General features: G+C 42.0%; 1 protein-coding gene across 1 annotated transcript in view; it reads left to right on the forward strand.

The window, feature by feature from the left end:
• Positions 1 to 21,955, forward strand: part of ACSL3 (acyl-CoA synthetase long chain family member 3) — a 192,159-nt gene that overhangs the window by 57,910 nt on the left and 112,294 nt on the right. Inside the window, exons 2-3 of the mRNA XM_033957807.1 lie at positions 8,557 to 8,954; positions 19,826 to 20,003. Of these exons, the coding sequence (XP_033813698.1) occupies positions 8,604 to 8,954; positions 19,826 to 20,003 (529 nt within the window). The 5' untranslated portion in view covers positions 8,557 to 8,603. The remainder of the gene's footprint in view (positions 1 to 8,556; positions 8,955 to 19,825; positions 20,004 to 21,955) is intronic.

Below are 21,955 nucleotides of genomic sequence, written 5' to 3' on the forward strand. Positions count from 1 at the left end.
TGAATTGGATTGAGAAAGAATTTTTAAAAAATACTGACAACACACCCAGCGCTAATGCATTGTTTAGATTGGATCGGATTAATTTGGTGTAAAGAAGAGTGAGATTCTTTTCACATATGCTAGGAATATTGGAAGATGGTCTCCACTAGACCACCGGGCCTTTTTCTGGAGAGGCCAGGCCTAGCTGAAAAGTCTCCGGGTAAGCTGAGCAGGGCCTAGCGTTTTCTAACTGGGGATGGTGTCCCTTTGGAACACCAGGTTTTTCTATATCTTGCCTATTAAACATTGTATTTCTCCCCTCCACACTTCGGGCATGATTCTCTAAAAGTGCGTTCCAATTTTAGGCAGCTATAGACGTCCTACAGCTGTCTAATCAGCCAATCGGGATGCACGTTTTTTTTTTTTTAAAATGCTCCCCAGGCAGGCCGCCTATATTGAAGGCGAGGCCCGCAAGACACCTAGGCCCTGATTCTGTATAGAACGCCCGGGAGAGGCGTCCTATTCAGAATCGGCCTAAACTAGACACGGCCGCTACACTTATCGCGGCAAGGGATCTCTCTGCCGCTATAAGTATAGCGGGCCGTGGCCCCCTGACCGATCGCTGGCAGGAGGGTGCCCAAACCTCCTGCCCGAAGACGCACCCCCCTCCCTGACACTACCGACCGCCCCCTCCCTGACAATACCGACCGCCCCCCCCACCCCCGACATTACCGATCGCTGGCAGGAGGGTGCCCAATCCCTCCTGCCCGAAGACGCACCCTCCCTACACTACCGACCGCCCCCCCGACATTACCGATCCCCCCCCCCCCCCCGACAATATCGGTCGCTGGCAGGAGGGTGCCCAATCCCTCCTGCCCGAATATGCACCCCCCCCCGGCGCTAACAACCCCCACTCCACCAAACCTGTTCTTACAGATGGGTCTTGCACGTCGAGCAAGCAGGCACGCCTCGTCGAAATGAGGCGGGCCCGCCCCTTCCCGGCCCATCCCGCCGAAGCCTAAGGCCTGATTGGCCCAGGCTCTAGAAGCCTGGACCAATCAGGCCTTAGGCATAGCGGGTCCGCCCATTCCCACTTAATCTAAGGCCTGATTGGCCAATCAGACCTTAGACTTAGTAGGCATCTTGCGGGTCTCCCTTAGACGAGCTTAGGCATCTTGCGGGTCTTCCTAGGCTCCCGGAAGCGCCTTCAGGCCTGCCTGGGGAGCATTAAAAAAAAAAAAAACGTGCATCCCGATTGGCTGATTAGACAGCTGTAGGCCCTTCATGTCTAACCTTGTTTTGTCTGTCAATCAGTCTGTAATTCCTCCCAAGAATTTTAGATTTTTAGATTTTGAATGTGGGATATCAAACTTTTAATAAACTTGCAAGTGCTTAAGGATCAGGTTCTGAGGGGGTTGGTGGTCAGGGGATCATCGGATTACCAGAACCCTTATTTGTTTTTAATTTGGATGGGGATTTGGGGGACAGCTGAGGGGATTGGGGAGCACCAGACCATCAGGATGCTTCTTTAAGTATTTTGTAGAAGAAATGGGAAGGGGGGGGTGTATTGACTACCGGGGATATATTTGTGGGGTGGGAGCAGATGTCGGGGGTTACCACAGTGATCAGCCACTGTCAGGAAAGTTAGCGAAGAGTACCGAATAGCTTATTACTGCTGTGATTTTAATGCAACATTAATTTACATGCTGCAACAATTTTCTTGCGCTACGTTTGTGATAGAATTTCATTGTACTGCAGTGCGAACCTTTGAGCATTGGCCCCATAGAATATAAGAAGTGATTATGGTTAGGTTCTAGTTTTCTCTCCCATCCTCTTTGCCCCAGGTTCAAAAGCTACATGTGCTATGGAGAATTTTCAGCCTCCCTTTAGTCTATTTTTCTGGCACAGGAGGTCAGTTGTCAGTTTGTGTTTAACCTTGCAGTGTTTCCAGTCCACTAAGTTTCTGCAGATTTCTCAATTAATGCTAATCTAATCTCTACTCTTTACCTTCTGATAACCTCTATTCTGTACTTGGTTTGTAACACTTTATCAATTCAAGAGTTGGTTTTTTATTTTTTATTTTTTTTAAATTTCATTGAAACTTGCAGTCATGTCTGAAAGCTGGAAGAAAGCTTGTTCTGAGTCCAGGCTTCATTTTTTCTTCTTCTTTTTTTTTTTTTATGAATGCCTGTTCCATAAGATTCAAAACATTTGTATCACCTTTTCATCCTAGGACAAGCAGGCACATATGGGTGATGCCATCCATGGAGCCCGGCACGGACAGTTTGACAACTAAACTGTTACTTTAAGCTTGAAAAAATTTCACAACTGCCTGCACTGGGCATGCATGAGTGCCTTCCCATCTGCAAACATGCGAGATACTTTGTTTTCCGTGGAGCGTAGAAGTTAGTTTCAGCTGAACTCCGTTCAATTTTTTCCTTGCCTCCCCGCTTAGTGTCTTTTTCTAGTATTTCGCTTTAATTTTTTATTTACTTTCATTTCCTTCATTTCGACGGAGTTTTTTCTGAATTTCATCAATTTTTACATCGAGATCCTTTTCTGTTTTCACAGTGAGGGACTTAATATTGTTTTTGTTTTATCAACTGTTGATAGTTTTTCCTTTTTCTCTATTTTCCATTCACACTTTGTTTCCTCTAAAGTAGTTTTTTCAGCATGTTTATGGATGCCGCCAAGTCTTCGCAGCCATCGACGTTGAAGGCATTAACATTGGCATTGCAGGACATTCCGGCATAGGGGAAGCCTGCTAAGAAGTGTTCTGCTTCCCAATCAGTGTCGCAGATCTCTACAGCATCGAGTCAGTTGATGTAGACCAAACAGTGCCACCACTCCCCAGCTTCACAGATTGTCTCTCCTCTTTAAGGTCACCCACACCGAGACAACCTGCTGCACCATTGTTGCCGGCTGTTCAGCCTTCAGGACTGGTACCTTCGTTTCAGGAAAGAGCCAATGAGTTTTTCCAGAGGGAGCATGGTCATGTGTTTAATCTGCTTCTGATGACATCCACTCCCTCGATACTGGCCCAGCTTGAGCATAGTGTTTATGAGACCTGAAGATACCAATGCCAGTTGTGCGGTAGAGCATCAATTTTTTATGGGACATCATCATTCCTCTTCTCGACGATGTTTACCATCCAGTCATCATTCGTTGCATCATTGTTCCAGATCATCTCATCGAACATCCTCTTCAAGGTATTCTCGTCGCTCCCAAGCATTGAAGCATAAACGAGATTCATCGATCCTCGTCGGAAAACTTCTCAAGGACATCGTGCTTGACGTTCTCTGTCTCCAAACCTTCTTTATGATTCAGATTTACGTTCTTTCTCAGACTGTTCACCTACTTTGTCTGATCCTGAGTCATGTAGCCTGAGTCATATAGTCTTTCTTCACAACAGTCTCCATTGAAATCACCTCCTTGGAGAAAATCTCCAAAAAGACTTTCTTTCACAAGATACATCAGGCAGTTAGGCAAAACTCTGCCTGTTAAACTGTAAACTGATACTTCTCATAGTGCAGAGTATCTGGAGGCCTTGGATTATGATGAACCTCCCAAAGAACTCCTCAAGCTACCACTTCATGGCATTCTCAAAGAGACTTTGGTTATGAATTGGGGAAACGCCTTTAACCATTGTGGTGGCTCCAAAAAAGCTTGATTCTGTATATAAAATTATTGCTTGTCCAGGATTTAATAGGCCACAGCTTCAGCATCAGCCATTGGTAGTAAAATTTACCCTTAAATCTTCTACGACTAAGGTTTACGTTTCGGCACCTCCGGACTCTGGACAAATTTGGACATAGATGCTACCAAAATACCATACTGGCTAATGGGATACTTACAATTTTTATTTTTCCTGTTATTTGAAACAGTTAGTCAAACAGCTACCTAATTTTGACCAGTATATTCCTTTGCAACACCTTGCACAATATCAGCAGATTATATCTACTCTGAAATAGACTAGACAATATATAGCAAGGTCAGCCCATGATGCACTTAAGATGTCTTCCAGAGCATCGGCGATGTCGGTTGCTATGAGACGCCTGGCTTGGCTAAGAGTTTCTAACATGGACATTCAAGTTTATCTAAAAATTTGATTAATCGCCTAATCATAGCTTCAAGGCGATGTACAATACTAAAATTATTTACAATGTATAAGAAAAAATACAAATGCTACTGACTAGACTTATGAGACTGACAGAACCATTAGGAAAGGCAGGGATAGAAATACAATGGTTGATTAGTAAATAAGACAATTAGGGGAAGCAACAAAAGGAGGGGTTAGAAGAAATCAGAGATCTTGAGATGGGCTAAAAAACAGGTATCTAAAATAAAGTGTGTGGTCTTAACTAAGGGATCTAACGGAGCAAAGCATCTTTGTAAAGAAAGCATTTTAACTTGCTCTTGAATCTATCTATATGTCTCTCATCCCTTATATAAATAGGTAAGGCATTCCACAACTGCTGAGCCGTAACTGAAAAAATGTATTGTCTACAGCAGGGGTGTCCAATGTCGGTCCTCGAGGGCCGCAGTCCAGTCGGGTTTTCAGGATTTCCCCAATGAATATGCATGCATGCACTGCTTTCAATGCATATTCATTGGGGAAATCCTGAAAACCCGACTGGAGTGCAGCCCTCGAGGACCGACATTGGACACCCCTGGTCTACAGGTATTGATATTTTTGAGTGAAGGAAGTGTTGATCACTGGATCAAAGTGTTCTGGTAGGAAAATAAGGGATCAGGACCTTGTCAATGAAGACTGGGGCTTTGAACAACAGTGATTTAAGAGTTAACAGACATATTTTATAGTTTATTCGGTGTTACACCGGGAGCCAATGAGATTTTTTGAAAAGCGGTGAAACGTGATTAAATTTCTTTGCTTTCATTATAATTTTAATAGAAGCATTCTGGATTAATTGAAGGCGTCTAATGTCCTTTTGGACAATACCCTGAAATAGGGCGTTAAATAATCAATTCTAGAGATGACCAATGAGTGGATCAATATGTTTAGCAATTTTGGTTCTAGCCATTTATAAACTGAACGAATCTGAAATAATCTAAAGAATGTTGATTAACTACACTACTGATATGGGCATGATATGACAGTCTCTAATCGAATATGACTTCCAGAATTTTAATAGTGATGACAGTCTGAAGAGTAATACATTTAAGAGAGATGAAGGGGTTGCAATTAAGTCTTTCTTTCCATGGGAATATCATTACCTTTGACTTGTTGACATTGAGAGCCAGCCTATTGATGTCAAGCCATTGTTTGAGTTTCTTGGTGATAGATTGAACTTCCAAAAGGTTTTCAAAATCTACAGGATGTAAAAGCTGGATGTCGTCCACATAGGCGAATGCAGTAAGCATAATGGATTGTCAATGTCATCAACTGGGCAAGAAATTGAAAAGGAGCGGTGAGAGGAAAGACCCTTGGAAGATTCCATAGTTTGCAGAAATTGTTCTGAGGTAGTATTGTTGAAGGAAACCCTGACAGAATGGTTAGTAAGAGGAAAACCATGATCAGTAATACCAGTAGCTTCGACCCGATGAAGCAAGAGGTTATGGTCCACAGTATCGAATGCAGAAGAGAGGTCAAGTGAGAATAGAATTACAGATTTGTGATGATCTAGGTGGTAATGAATGACAGTTGACATGCCTATTAGTGAGTGTTCAGTACTGCCTAAAGCCTGTCTGATTTGGATGTAGAATATTTGTTTTTCCTATGAATTCTGAAACCTGATTGAATACGACCGTCTCTGTTAATTTAGCTAAAAATGGAATATTGGCAACAGATCTGTAGTTTGATTTTTCAGCTGGATTGATTTTATGATCCTTAATGATTGATTAGCCAATATTCCATGTTTGAGAGATGAGCTGTTTGGGGATTCCTTTGAAGCTTGAAGTAGCTACACAAAAGTTAACATTGCATGAAACTAGTAGGGACTCTTTGGTTAAACCAAAGGCTAAATCTTTCATTTCAAGGCAATCAACTAAGCTGTCTTATTCATATCAGAGGCGTTGCACTGCTAAACAATCTGTTTCTAGACAGCCTCCTCAGAAGAAGCAAAGACAGCAATGCTCTCAAAAGCCTCAATCAGTAGCTCCTCAAAAGTCTACTCAGTCTTTTTGATGCACTGGGTTCAGGTATAGGAGAATAGAGGTTGTTCCCTTTATTTTGAAGATTAGAATTAGTTTGTGCAGGGTAGGCTGGACAAGTTGGTATTGCAAGGTTGTGAGCATTTTACATATATAAAACCTGTCATGATTAGTATACTGGATCCTTAATCCTAGCAAATCCAAATTGTGGGTAACAGTCATCGTGTCATTCTCTAATAACTTACCTCATTGATAAATGATGGCGATTTCCAGTGGCCAGGATTTTTCTGATAATTTAGCCTTCATCCCACAAAGGAGCCAATTCACAAAGTCTTGCAGTAGAACTGGCATAGCACATGGCTGTACTGGTAAAACTTTGCTCAAAACTAAGATGGCATGCTATAAGCAATGAGCATGCCAATTATTATTGCGTTAAAAGCACAGTAGCAAAATGCTACCCTTCCTATCGGTGAATGAGTGGCAATTGTTTCATGCACTGACAAGAAAGGTGACAAAAAAAATTTTCCAGTGGTCATCAGCACTGATGTCCCTCTTGACCCCCCTCCCCATCCCAATATTTACTGAGGCAAGTTTATTTTTATTTTTTTTAAGTTTGGGGATTTCCCCCCCTTTACCTTCCCTATCTCTTCCTAAAAAATTGGCTGGTATTCTAGTACCTCCCCCCTCCTGACGCAACCCCTTTCCCTGATATTAAAAAAAAAAAAAAAAATCCTTGCCCCAGTAGCCCAGTGACCCCTTCCCTCCTGCTTCCAAAAAATCCCTGGTATCTAAGGGCGTCCACCCCCAACCTGTGACTCCATACCTTTTTAAGAGAGTTAGGAGTTAGGTCTAGCTGTTGCCTCAGACACTGTTGTCAAAAGTACAATGCATTCTGGGTGAGGCCAGCCTGCCATATAATGGAGAAATTTCCTTATAAAGAAGATTGGCCCTGCCCTGCTGCCATTTTGAAGATGATGATAATACCTGAAGCAGGAGGAAATGGACATAGCTCCTTCCTCATTTAAAACTTGGGGGAGCCTGAGCAAGAGGAGAGGGGAGTGACAATCGGGGGGGGGGGGGGGGGGGCTTTTTCATGATATTGGATGGATGGATGGGCGTCACTAAATACCAGGGACTTTTTTTGGCAGGGGGAGGGAGCCACTAGGCTACTAGAGCAAGGTTGGTATGTTTTTGTTCCAAATATTGGGGAAGGATGGGGGCTTGGTTCATGCCATTAGACTACCAGTACATTTTTAGGAAGGGAGGTGGAGGAATGGGATGGGGACACTAGACTATTGGGGGCAATAATTTTGTTGTTTTGTTTGTTTTTGTGTTTAAATATCAGGGGAAAGGGGATCATTAGACTACCGAGGCACTTTTTTTGTAATGTGAAGGGGGGGAGGGTGTTGCAGAAAGCAATCTGGGCCTGTATGGTTGGGTTGGAGTGTGAGAGGGGATGCCAGTAGACACCCAGTCCTCTTAACTCAGGGGTGTCAAAGTCCCTCCTTGAGGGCTGCAATCCAGTCAGGTTTTCAGGATTTCTCCAATGCACTGCTTTCAATGCATATTCATTGGGGAAATCCTGAAAACCCGACTGGATTCCGGCCCTCAAGGAGGGATTTTGAGATCCCTGTCTTAACCAGTCCTTAATACAGGTTGGGGGCTGAATAAGTTCCTGCGCCCAATGTACAGGAAAAAACTTATTGCATGATTGCAAAACCTATAATGACATATTACCATGTATTTTCATATAGTTGCAGTAAGGATTTCATGTAAGTTAACATCTGCGTGGAAACCTTTCCTGCATAGCTTAGCCAGTAAAACTGCAGTTTGACAATGTTAAAACCTGCAGTAATGCTTTCTGCGTGAGTCCCAAGGAATGTTAGTTTGTTTGAATGCATTTTTTACAAAAACAGGTGTTGCTGCTGCACACTTGTCTTTGAATATCCTTATGCATACACATTTTACAACTCCTCTTCTTTGTTTATTGATATTTATACCATGCTATCTTGGAGAATTCAGGGCAGTGTACAACTTTTTGTTGTTTTAAATCAAGTATTTTTCCTGTCTGTCCCAGCAGGCTCACCATCTAGTTATGGTACCTGGGCAATGGAGGGTTAAGTGACTTTCCCAAGGTCACAGGGAGTGGTGCTGGGATTGAACCCTCAGCCTCAGGGTGCTGAGGCAGCAGCTCTAACCACTAGGCCATGCCTCTGCTCCATGCCACTTTACTTCACAGGAGGCCAAAGTTAAATGCTTTTGTACAGATCCATTGAATGGCTTCTCTATCTCCTGAAGCCTTATGTAGCTAAAGTGTTTGCCATGCACACTAGCTGAGAAAACTGCTCATTCTACTCATTTACTCTTAACTAGCAAATAGCAATCAAGTGGCTTTCTAAAGTGACCTAAATAACAAAAAATATAACTTTCTAACATATTTATTATTTTTGTTTTGAATTGTTTCAGGTCTAGACTACATTTGAAGCAGTGTGGGAACATCACAAACTGCTGAAATGGAGCTGAAGGAAGAGCTCCATCCTGTCATCCTATTCTTCATTCATCTCCTTATATCATTGTATACTGCTGTGACTTTTATTCCATGGTACTTTCTCTCTGGGGCAGCATGGCGGTTGAAGAAGGCGAAGCAAGTAAAAGCGCAGCCTGTCAATGACCAACCTGGAAGCCCGTACCGTTCAGTGACCGGCCTGCACAGCTTAGTTTCCATCTTATACCCTGGGTGTGATACACTTGACAAAATTTTTGCGTATGCAAAAATCAAGTTCAGACATCAGAACCTCCTGGGAATGCGGGAAGTTTTAAGTGAAGAAGATGAAATTCAGCCAAATGGAAGAATTTTTAAAAAGGTGAGTTGCTTTTCTGCCTTTTTTATTATAAATAAAGAGTAGAATATATTTCTCCACCTCTGTGAACATATGTTTCCACATTGGGACAATCTTGAAGATTCATGAAGCCCAGTATCCTATTGCCAACAATGGTCCACCAAGTTAACAGGTACTTGACAATTACCCAAGAGTAAAACAGATGTTATGCTGTTTATCCTAAGAATAAGCAGTGGATTTCCCAAGTCCATCTTAATAATCACTTATGGACTTTACTTTTATGAGATTATCCAAATCTTTTTTAAAAACCTGCTAAGCTAACTGCTTTCACCTCATTCTCCAGCAATGAATTCCAAAGTTTAATTATATGTTGAGTGAAGAAATGTTTTAAATCCACTATTTAGTAGCTTCATTGCATGCCTCTTAGTCCTAGATTTTTAGAAAGAGTAAAAAAGCAATTCACATCTAGCCACTCCACTCGGTATTTTATAAACCCCTCTCTGTCTGCTGCTTAGGTCAGTCGTGTACACAGTACTTGTAAATAGGCCCCAGGTGCCACCTTTGTATGGTTGTAGGCACTCCTCCTCCTCTCTGCCTCCCCTGCTCCTTCCCACTCCTCCTCTTGCTGCGTGCCTTCATTTCCGCCCCACCACACCTCTAGCTCTTCCCTGGCATGAGCAGCAACTCCAACCTGCTGCTCGCGCCAGTGTCTGCTCTCCTGAGTCTCGCAAGTGATGTCAGAGGGAGAGCTAATGACGACACAGGCTGCAAGTTGGTGATGCTGCTTGTGCTGGGAAAGTTAGAGGTATGGCGGAAGGGAAGGGGCACACATGTGGCGGTGGGGGTGGGTGGGACGGAGAAGAGGGCGGGGAAGGGGTGCTACCACCCCGGTCACCGCTCACCCTTGCTACGCCACTGGGTAGAGCAGAATGATGGTGAACACCAAAAGGACATACATCATGCATTACAGACTAAATAACAATCTTATTAAAAAATCATTAATACATTTTTCAATTCTGTAAATTCAAGCTCCTTATAGGTGATCATATAAAACAGTCCTAAAAAGAAAGAAAGAAACAAACTGCCATCTAACTTTCCTGAAGACTTACTTTTGGAAAGGGACTACATTCATCATCATACTCAAAAGAATTTCTTTCAAAGATTATTTTCTCAAAACATCAATGAAATTCTTATATTAAAGCCTGTTCATAAATGTTAAGTAGCGGTTCCATTTGCACCATCATGATTCCATATTCATATGCACTCCTAACCATGGCCAGAAATTTTTGCCCTATTCAGGGTTTTATCAAGGGAGATTTCTACAGTTTTTTAAACTATACAATCTGTGTGTAAGTATAGTCATCATACTTTTATGAAAACATAAGTAGAATATAATTCCGAATATTGTTGCATGGCCTCTACTAAACATACCTATGCATGCACAATAAATAAATACATGGTCTGATGAAACATAATATAAAATGTTTGATTCAATATTTTTGTTCAAATCCTTAAATTAAAGGCTTCATGTCTTGTTTATAATAGCTCAAGACCAGCATGTTCCAAAAGATGGCTAAAAAGGTTTAGCATTCAGAACCAAAACAAGTATTGGAAAAGCAAATAAAGCAAAGGTGCAAATGAAGGAAAAAAAATAATTAAATGACAAGACCCTTTTTTAAAAAGAAACAAACATCTATCCTTGGAAAAAGAGCTCTAGAATCTTGAGTAGATTCAGGATCAATACTAATAGAAATATTATTTACGTGGAATGGCCACTTGGTGGAGCCAAAAAGCATACAATAAGCACAGAGAATCCTTAGTTATAAAGAAGTGTAGGGAAAGTCAGAGATTAACTTGGAGTTCATGGTATTGCAAAAGAAATTTTAATTCTGTTACATTTACCGTGGATTCTGTACATGTAGTAATTAATCCATACCTACGACCTGGACTTGCAGAGAAGTGAGAATACTTACAACTTTGAGCACCTCCTCATATGGAAGCGGAGCCCAGTATACCCTCCAGTATTTCTTCTGCAAGCGAACTGATCTGCTCTGCATAGTTGTTTGGGTTTTTTTCTTTCTTGTATTTAGTTCATTGTTTCTGAGGCTTTGGTGCCATGAGACCCCATTCTTGGGGATTCTCTGCCTGGGAAAGGACACGGGTTCCATTGTGTTGGACTGCAACTCTACAGGGCAAGCCTTCGGGTGGACCTGGAGAGCCAGCTTGCTGTGTTTCTTCTGGGCTTGGGATCTGTTCCCCTGTGAGCTGGTTTGCCTTTTGAGTTTCTCAGTGGCTTGAGCGCAGGATGTGGGCACCCTATATAAGAACCCTTGGGGTATCAGGGCACCAGCTGCATATTTAACCACCCCCTACAATGCTTTGAGGTCCCTCGGGGTGGAGGTCGGTGTCGGACCAGCTTGCAGCCCAAAGATTCCATGGTTTTGGAGAGTCTCAGGAGGTATATGAGGCAGAAAAGCCCTTTCCACCTTTTCAGCTGTAAATGCGCATGAGTCGAGTCTCTTTCTTTTGAAAGGAAGCTGTGGAATGAGAGGGCATAGGATGAAGTTAAGAGGTGATAAGCTCAGGAGTAATCAAAGGAAATACTTTTTTACAGAAAGGGTGGTAGATGCTTGGAACAGTCTCCCGGTAGAGATGATGGAGACAGAGACTGTGTCTGATTTCAAGAAAGCCTGGGATAGGCACATGGGATCTTATAGAGAGAGGAAGAGAGAATGGTTACTGCGGATAGGCAGAGTGGATGGGTCATTTGACCATCATGTTACTATGTTAACTGTGAGTAAAACCTTATTGATTCCTATGGGAGAATAGGGGTGGGTCAAAAAATCCCAAATTTGATGGATTCTGGGATTAGGGTTCAGGTCTCCTACCTCCAGACCCCCTTTTTCTGTGTTTGATGTGATTTTACTGGTGGTGGCCATCTTGGATTTCAAACAATCTTTTTTTCAAAAGCTATCTGCCTCAAACTCCCCTCCCCCCCCAAAAAAAAACAACATTGTTCCCAATCAACTGGGATGGACTCCTCAGGCGGTGAGAGCGCAAAATTTATGTAAAATTTGTGCCAAATTACTGGCGAAAGAGTCTGTATATCATGTGCCACAACGCACATGAGGGAAATGGAGGGAGCCTTGAGCTTAGCCTCATCTTTCATCATCCAGGGCTGGTGAACTAGTGTGAGTCCATGACATGGGTAAAAAATACCACCCGGGACCTTTTTCTTGTCCAGTTTTTGTTTTGTTTTTTAAATGGCTTTTTTTTCCCCATAGAAATTTAAGTAAGGAAATGTGTGCCTTTTATCTGAAACACAATAACCATTAGAAGCTTATTTATGAGGTCAAATATCCATTCAAAAAATTAACAGAATAAGAACAAATTTGGCATGGGGGGGGGGGACTGAAAAGATGCATCAGACCCCAAAATGAGCCAGGTCAGACATGTGAATATCAAAGAAATAAACTCCTAACTCATCCACCCCCCCCCCCCTGAAAATTGGTCAGTGCGTTTCTATGGAAGAACCAGTTCCAGCTTATGTGTCTCTGTACCAAAGTTTCTGTGAACACTTAGGCCTAGATTCACTAAAGATAGCGACTCAAATGCTGTTGGCCGATTTTCTTGCCGATTTTCAAACAGCGATTGATTCACTATCAAGTTTGCATGCAAATGATTTGCATAGAGGTGCAAATCATTTGCATGCAAACTCACTGACTCAATTGCTCAGTGAGTGATTGAGTCTGAGTAGAGCCTTGACAGTAGTGACAGGAGCAGCAGCCTCCTGTCACTGCTGTCAGGGCTTCTGCAGGGTGGGGTGTTCTTTTTATTTTTCAATTTTTTTTAATGGCACAGATATTTTGCGTGTATTACACATGCAAAATATCTGCCCAATAAAAGAAAAAAGCCCTCCCCTGACATATGATGCACGGGGAGGGGCATAAGGCCCTGATTGGCTTGGGAGAAGCCTGAGGCGTCTGATCCAATCAAGGACTTCCTTAGGCTCCTTCCTAAGGAAGTCTCTGGCTCAGACGCCTCAGGCCCTTCCCAATTGACGTCGGGGAAGGGGGGGAGGCTTGTGGGCTGGCGGCGTACAATCGCTACATGCACCTGGCCCTTCCTTACCCAGAGTTGTGGCAGGGGATAATTGAATGGAGCTTGCAGGGGGACAGGGGGTGGCAGGGTGGAATCGGCAGGGCAGGCAGGGAGAGATCCCAGGCAGCGGTCAGCCCGCGTACCCTCAACAGGTTGCCTGCATACCGAGTTTGAGAAACACTAGTGTAAAGCACAAATTAGTAGAGTCCTGTTTTCCCTAGATCGGAGTTTGTCATGTGCATGAGGTGATATGTCCCTTTCCTTTCCCCAGGAAACTGTCAAGCACTCCTAGGTGTCTGTTATGGAGATGTATGCTTCTGTCATATCTTTCAAATAGGCTTCAGTTTTATCTTTTTCTGGGTATAAAGTGTACCTTTCAACTCTTGAACAGACTGAAGAAATATAAATTGTTGTAGTTAATGCTTTCTAAGTTTTCTCCATTAGGTGGCAGTCCTGTATAAGTTTGCTAAACAAACAATTGTTTTTTCACTTCTGTATTTTGCATGAAGATCTCTTGTTAATAGTGTTAAGAGGGAATAAGGAACTGGAGTCACTTTCATGGATTATGATAATACTATAAAGCCCTGAAGCCTTGTATTTTATCTCCGTATTTTAGTATAGCAATCTTTGTTGTTGGGGTAGACCATATTTGCTTTGTTAAAAGTAAAGAATGACATGGAGACAAATTTGTCCCCATCCCTGTGGGATCTGTCTCCATCCCAGTCCCTTCCTGTGAGTTCTGGCCTTGTCCCTGCCCCATCCCTGCAAGCTCTGTCCTCATCTGCACAAGCCTTGAGTGTTTGAGGCTTGTGCAGATAAGCTCAGAGCTTGCAAGGATGGGGCAGGGATGGGCCAGGATTGAAGATAGATCCCACGGGGACAGGGTCAGATTTTTCCATGTCATTCTGTAGAAAACTGCTGAGCTGTGGCTGCAGGGTATGTTTTTTGTAGCACAGACTGAGCTTGCAGCTTATTGATCTCTGTCTACTTTCTGACAGCCATAACCATATCTTCTATACAGGTCTGATTGCATTCAAAGAAAGAAAATTAACAGATAAGTTAACAGATGACTACATACTCTGAGAAGAGAGTAAATGTTTAGTGGAGTTCCCCAAGGGTCTGTTCATGGCCATTTTGTTCAGTAGCTCTGACTGCCTTGGAGACATTTGTAGGGCTGCTACTTGGTCTTTACACTCCTTTGTCAAATTTTACAGGTTGTATGTAGAAACTAGAGAAGAGGCTTTTGGAGTTGGGGGTTTTGGCTGCAGAAATGTCTTATCACTTGATGTAAGGGTTCCTTTTGCTATATCTCATGCTTTTCTGGATTGGGCCGACTAGAATGAAAAAACAAAAATTTTGATCTCGCATGCTAATTTTCTTTCCTTGAGTCCAGACTAATTCAAAGGCTCTGTCCTGTAGCCAGAAAAGGGATCCTTGCTAGATGCTCTGAGATTAGGGGAGCTCTGTATTCTTTCCTTCATATAGATAACATTTATTGTTGGTGGGGTGGTGGTGGTGTTTGGAGTAGTCCACGTTTGCTGTGTTACAGAAATAATGCTGAGCTGCAGCTGCATGGTGCCTTTTATAGCGCAGAATTTGCAGCTCATTAGTTTTTGTTTCAATTGCTGTTGGGCATAACCCACGTAGTCTTGACTGGTCTGGTTGGTCTCGAAAAAGGAAAATTTAACAGGTAAGACCATGTTGCTGTTATTTACTATGTCACTATAACATATTTATGGAAAATTACTTGTGCAGCTTGTCAGCCTAGTTACGCCATGGAACATTTTTACAAAAGTGTGGAAGATGTTTTTAGCACCAGCCAGTGCGCTGAATGCTCTGCGCTGCTTTGACGCTTATAGGAACTGACTGTCAGAGCAGCGTTGAGCATTCAGTGCACCAGCTGGAGCTAAAAACCTCTTCTGGGCTTTTGTAAAAGGTGGAGGAAGGTGGGGGGAGGGGGAAAGAGTCTGGCTTGGCGATAGTAGCAGCAGTTATCTTCACTGCCATGTGGAAGACAATGAGCTGACTTTATGGGCATGGCTTTTGCCCCCTGAGGCTTAGAATAGAATGCTGGAGAGGCAGTATTCAGAGCCCAGTGTGTGTGGGTGTGGAGGGGAGTGCAGGAAGAAAAATCTCATTGTCTGGAAATCGGGTTCCTGCATATCAAATCTTGGGAGGGGGGAGGGAGAGATCATTCTGTGGGTTTGCCAGTGTTGTGGCTGGACCAAGGGAAGTTAATTCACATTTATCAGGGGTGATAATTTATTTTTTTATTTTTTTATTTCTTTTTTTCATTTATATTATAAAGATTCATGGCACTATTGCCTAATGGAAGCCAACTGCAAAACATTTTTCTTCTAAATAACACTAGAGGTCAGTGTTGTATACATTTCCATACTTATGTAGTCATTGTTTAAAAAAAAAAAAAATCTGTTTCTAAATTTTCATAAATAACAAAGATTCCGTTACTCTCTCCTCCTCTCCCTATTTGATCATTCAAAACAGAGTAATTAGTGTTCAAATGCAGCTTCCAGCAATTGACTTTGAGGAGCCACTGAAGATAAAGCTTATGCACATTGAGGCTATTTAGCTTGCTTAGCAAATTATATGCTTTGTACAAAGGCTCTAGTGCCCCTGCTGAATCAATTTGGAAAGACAAATATGTACTGTGAAGGAAGAGAAGCCAGACGCAAATGAGGCTTTACTTTGAATGCTAAAGACAGAGCCAGGGTTCTTCAGCTAGGGAGAGAGATATGAGGTCTGTAAAATCCTGGGTGGAGTGGAACAGGTAAATGCAAATCAATTGTTCTTATTCTTTCAAATAAATACAAAAACTGGAGCAGTGGTTTTGAACTCAGTCTTCCGTGACCACCTGGTCAGTTGGGTTTTCAGGATATTCACAGTGAATATGCATATGAGGTTTTGCATTCACTGCCTTTATGCAAATCTATTTCATGTATATTCATTGCAGATATCCTGAAAACCTGGCTGGCCCTGTGGTCCCTGAGGACTGGGTTCAAAACCAGTGGATAAGACATGCTATGAAATTAAAAGTAGTACATTAAAAAAAAAAAAAGAGAAAATAATTTTACTCAGTATGTAGTTAAAACTTTGGATACTGGATTTGCCAGAGTAAATGGTACAACTACTACTAAATTTCTGTAGTGTCTCCAGACTTAAGCAGTGCTATATATTAAAACATTTAAGAAATGGTCCCTTCGCAGTAGAGCTTACATCTTATTTATTCAATTTTCTATATCATTCTCCCAAGGGAGCTCAGAATGGTTTACATTAATTTATTCAGATACACAAGCATTTTTCCCTGTCTGTCCCGGCAGGCTCACAATCTGTCTCATGTACTTGGTGTAATGGTGAGATTAAGTGACTTGCCCAGGGTCACAAGGAGCAGCGTGGGTTTGAACCCACAACATCAGGGTGCTAAGGCTGTAGCTTTAACCACTGTGTCACACACTCTCAAACAGACAGAAAGGACAAGTAGGGGGTCAGGGAGTTTCTCAGGCATGGGTGCTTTACAAGGGGGTGGGGGTTAGGAGTTAAAAGCAACCTCAAAAAAATGGGGTTTTAGCCTGGATTTGAATACTGCCAGGGTCAGAGATTGATGTACTGACTCGGACAGTTGGTTCCAGGTGTATGGTTAAATAGCATAGCAAAGTTTTTGAAAACATTCCTGAAGGAAGTCAGAATAAAGGTAGATCTGGGGAAAGCCATTTTTTATCCTTGGAGGTAGACAGGTAGGGAGTCGGCTTGCAGAACTCTCAGCCAGCAACCCCTATTTCATCGGGCCCAGGGCTCAGGAACTCAACCTCACAGATTAGGAAGTGGCTTGCTGGAAGTGCCTTGTGGAATGGGAGTACCTGAGGTTCCCTTGGGCCACATGTTACTCTTAGCCCTGATCTTCCAGCTCTGCTGCAATCTTGTGCATAGAGTTCACTAGTCCTAGTGACCCCCCTGCACCTTTGATGGAAGACTCTGGGGGGTTTGGGGAAGAGAGTGGCGATCAGCTTGGAGGGCCTGGTGTTTGGAGGCTTGACAGACAACAGCAGTTGCTGCTGCTGAAGCAGGCAGAGATTTGGTGATGGCTGGGGGAGTCCCTTAAACTTTCATTTGGCTATGGTAGCAAATGTGGGAGGAGGAGCCATATCTCAGTTGCCACAATTGTTACTTCAAATGTTTGCAAACCCGCTCTGTGGTAGTTACCTTGGACGTAAACTGGGAGGCCACAGCAGACTTGGCTAAAGTCTTAGCTCCACAAGTAAATTTTTCATCTCAAAACTTAGCGTTGGTGCAATTACAAACTAAAAAGCATTCAACTAAATTGAAAAAGCCGACTACTCGAGTGGTTACTTTTACTGTAGAGAGATAATTTAGCTTGAATAGTTCTCATATTTTCTTTAAAGATCTGATTAATGTAAGAGAGAAGAAAACAGACTTTGCACAGAATCTGCTTATTTTGAATTTTCCCTATTCCAGACTTAGCACTCCTTGAGAGAGGTTTTGAAAATATCTAATAGAAGTTTTAGAGATCGCAGAGTCTAGATTGCCATCTTGATCAACAGCAAAATAGAGCTGAGCAGGTTTTGGATTTGGGCAATCTGACTGAAACTATGTTAACCTCCACATTAATGGACAACTTAATTAACTGTAAACATTGTCAAAAGTTTTTGCAATAGGAAAATATGGATTCTCTGAGGACAAGCAGGCATCATAATCTCATATGTGGGTGATGTCCATGGAACCCGGTATGGACACTGCCAAGTGCACTGTCACTTTAAATCTTTAGACAGAATCCTTTGTGTTTCACAGCCAGCAAGGTGTCTGTAGCCTAGCAAGTCCAGAAATTTTTTTCAGACTCAATATGTTTTGGTTCATGTAATGTGAAAGGTGACTCAGCTGCAGATCCTGCACATGCTTTCCAAGAGTTTCCTAATGAAAAGAAGATAATTTAAGGGGATGTTTGCAAAGGTATTTTCACACACACAATAGATTTGTGGAAATAGTAAATTGCCAGTGTACTACTCTTACATATATAAATTTACATTTTGGGGAGGTGGTGGTATGGCTAGGATTGGGGCATACACTATACAATTTGGAAAATATACTCACACAAATAAGTGAAAATTTGATATATACTTTACCCAAATCAGTTTTCAAATGGAGTAATGTCCCTTTTCAAAAATTAATGTAAGATCTAGAGGCAAAATATACCCATAGAGGGCCATAATCGAAAGGGATGTCTAAGTCAGTTTACGTCCATCTCGCAAGTTGTTCAAAGTAAAAAAAACAAACAAAAAAACAAGCTTAAGACACATTTTCGAAAGATACGTCCAACTTTTTTTTCGTTTCGAAAATCATCAAATTATATGTCCTGCCGATCTGATCGTTCAAGCCACTAAATCGCCTATCTTTATACCACATTTTCGTCCAACTTTCCATCCAAGTCCAAAACGCCTAGAACTTAGCCATGTTGGACGTGGGAGGGGTCTGCAAAGTGATGGACTGCACACCCAGACATGCCACCTAAATAGTGGGGTACCTTACAGGGCACTGCTGTGAACTTCACAAAAAGGGTGCCATGTCTTCTCCTCCCTACAGCTCCCTTATAGGTTATGGTGAGCCCCCCAAACCACCTCCAGAATCCCCTAGACCAGTGGTCTCAAACTCAAACCCTTTGTAGGGCCACATTTTGGATTTGTATGTACTTGAGGGCCTCAGAAAAAATAGTTAACGTCTTATTAAAGAAATGACAATTTTGCATGAGGTAAAATTCTTTATAGTTTATAAATCTTTCCTTTTGGCTAAGTCTTAATAATATTGTAATTTATAGCTAAAGAGACATATGATTAAGAAACTGGTTTATTTTGCTTTTGTGATTATGATAAACATACTGAGGGCCTCAAAATAGTACCTGGTGGACCGCATGCGGCCCCTGGGCCACGAGTTTGAGACCACTGCCCTAGACCCACTTATCTACCAGCCCAATAGCCCTTATGGCTGCAGAATCCACTTATATGCCAGTACAAAAGGGTTTTGGGGGTGTATAGGGAGTGCACATGTTTAAGTATCAATGCAGTGATTACAGGGGCTTCTGAATCCCTAACCCACCCCCAAGACATCTTAAGCTGCCTCTGGGCTGGACGACTAGGCTTTCCTATGCCAGGCGGCCAGGTGGTGATGGTCTGGAGGCTGAATTTTAAAGTTATGATTAAAATTTTTATGGGGGTGGGGGGGTTGGTAATCACTGGGGTAGTATGTGGAGGTCTGTTTTATGTGTTTGCAGTGCTTATCTGGTGACTTTAGGTGGGTTTTTGTGACTTAGACCATGTTTTACATGGTCTAAGTCACAACGTCCAAGATCCATCTAAGCTCTGTTGTAAAACTTTTGGTTATACATGCTGTACGAATAAGTCTAAGCTGGCCCACAGCCCGCCCAACTCCCGCCCTCAACACGCCTCCTGAAACGCCCCGTTTAGCTTTGGTCGTTCAGCGGCACTATGAAGGCCTAGGTCGTTTAGAAATACGTGCAAAACCCGTTTTTATTATCGGCACTTGGACATTTTTAAGAAATGTTCGTCCAAGTGCCGAGTTAGGCCAGTTTTTGGACATTTTTCTCTTTTGATTATGAGCCCTATAGGCCCTACACTTATACACAAAATAAGAGAGTTATCCTTTCTAAGGTCCGTAGTAATTTACAGTATGTACCATGTCTAGAAGGCAGTTTTTGATGATCAGAAGTACGGTGTTCATTCAATGTACAATCTTTTATTTATTTAAAGGTTATTCTTGGAAAATACAACTGGCTGTCATTTGAAGAGGTCCATGCATGTGCAGCTGAGTTTGGAAGTGGCCTTGCCACATTGGGGCAGAAACCAAGGTCCAACATTGCTATTTTCTGTGAAACGAGGGCAGAATGGATGATTGCTGCTCAGGCCTGTTTCATGTACAACTTTCCACGTACGTATTCTAGTGTGGGTGAGGTGGGGTGCTTTCATTGCTGTAATATTTAAAAGAGGAAGTGATCTTTAGAAGCTTAATCTAAAATCATAGAACCATTCTAAGACTATACCGTTGTGTCGCTTTGTTTTATCCAAGACCATTATAAAAATGGTGGTGGTAATCCTGTTTTCTAGTAGCAAAATAATGTTTATAGTAGCATTCGCAATGGAGATGGAAGACTGAAAAAAAAAATTGCCATTTTACTGACCTCTAATTTAAATTGCTATGAGAATGGGGAAAAATTAAAGCACTTGGCACTGAAGAAAAATAATTTGAGTATAGCCTTATAATCAAGCATATGCATTTCATGCCAATTCTGGGAGCCAAACAAAGTATAGATGTATTTGCTCCCGAGGAATTACTGCATATTGCAGATTTTTGTGCTGAATGCCACACTCTCATAATTCTGCTTATGACCTGGAGGTAGTGATGATTCTCAGGTCTCCCCACCCCTCTTCATCATTGTAGTATCCCCAGTGTGCACAAAGCTCCTTGCCACCACCACCACTGATGCTGATATAAGCTGAAGGAGAGCAGCTGCATGTTGGGCCACATCATGCTGCATGGCACAGATTACTGAATTCAAACTGCAGGGCACAGTTGCAGAGGAGGAGAACATGTCTTATTCTCCCACTTGTGCTAATCAGTTTAAGCTAGATGAAACTGCTGGGAAGGGGTGGAAGCGGTAACCCTCGATGGGGGAAAAAGCTTGAAAGATGTCAAACTTTGGTCACAGAGGAGCCAGACCTTTCTATGATGATGGAATCTACACCAGTCATTCCTGAGGGACCACCAGCCTGCTGGGTTTTCAGGATATATCCAATATGCATGAGTTCTTAGAAATTAACCTAAAGGTTTTTTTTCCCAGTTAGTTAAATAGCTGCCTATTGGATAACTCAAAATCTTAAAACCAGCTATTAAATATTTAATACAAACAAGTATTATCTGAATCAATTCAATTTTAATCTTCAATCCTACAGTTCATTTCATTACAGTTCTTTTACAACTTACCAATACTTAATTTATTAATAAATATCTGAATAATTTAGTCAGTGAACCTAATCCCCCATCACTCACACTCGCTTCCCAACTTTCACACACATACTAGTCATGTGATTACTTTTATTCAAAACTGGATCTTGGTTAGTTCATGAGTCCATTAGTCCAGTGTTTTTCAACCTTTTTTGGGCAAAGGCACACTTGTTTCATGAAAAAAATCACGAGGCACACCACCATTAGAAAATGTTAAAAAATTTAACTCTCTGCCTATATTGACTATATATAAAGTAATTCTCTTGAATAGGAATCAAATAAACACAAAGAAAGTATTTTATAATTACTTTATTACGAAATAAAAATTATAAAATACTTTATTCAGTGCGAAACCTGGGCCTGTTTGGCTGAACACAAAGCTGATATTCTGGCTGGAATCGAAGAAAGACACACACGTAGCTCTTCGTCAACAGCTCTCAGTCTCTCTCTGTATTTGGATTTTATAGCATACAAAAATAGACAAATATACCCTCCATCCTTTTTATTAAACCACAATAGCAGTTTTTAGCGCAGGGAGCTGCGCTGAATGCCCAGCGCTGCTCTTGACGCTCATAGGCTCCCTGCGCTAAAAACCACTATTGCGGTTTAGTAAAAGGTGACCATATTGTAAAATATAGACAGCAGATATAAATTCAGAACTGTGCATAGTAAGTGAAGGGAAGTTTTCATCTCTGGGAATTTACCCAGTTAACTATTAAGTTATTTGGGCAAATTCCTTTGAAAACTGTGGTAATACTGCCTCCACTTTGCTAAATTTAAAATAAAATCATTTTTCCTACCTTGTCTGGTGATTTCTGGTTGCACTTTCTTCTTCTGACTGTGCATCCAATCTTTCTTCCCTTCTATCAGCCTGTATG

The sequence above is a fragment of the Geotrypetes seraphini genome, chromosome 9 (assembly GCF_902459505.1).
Source record: "Geotrypetes seraphini chromosome 9, aGeoSer1.1, whole genome shotgun sequence".
Taxonomy (NCBI): Eukaryota; Metazoa; Chordata; class Amphibia; order Gymnophiona; family Dermophiidae; genus Geotrypetes; species Geotrypetes seraphini.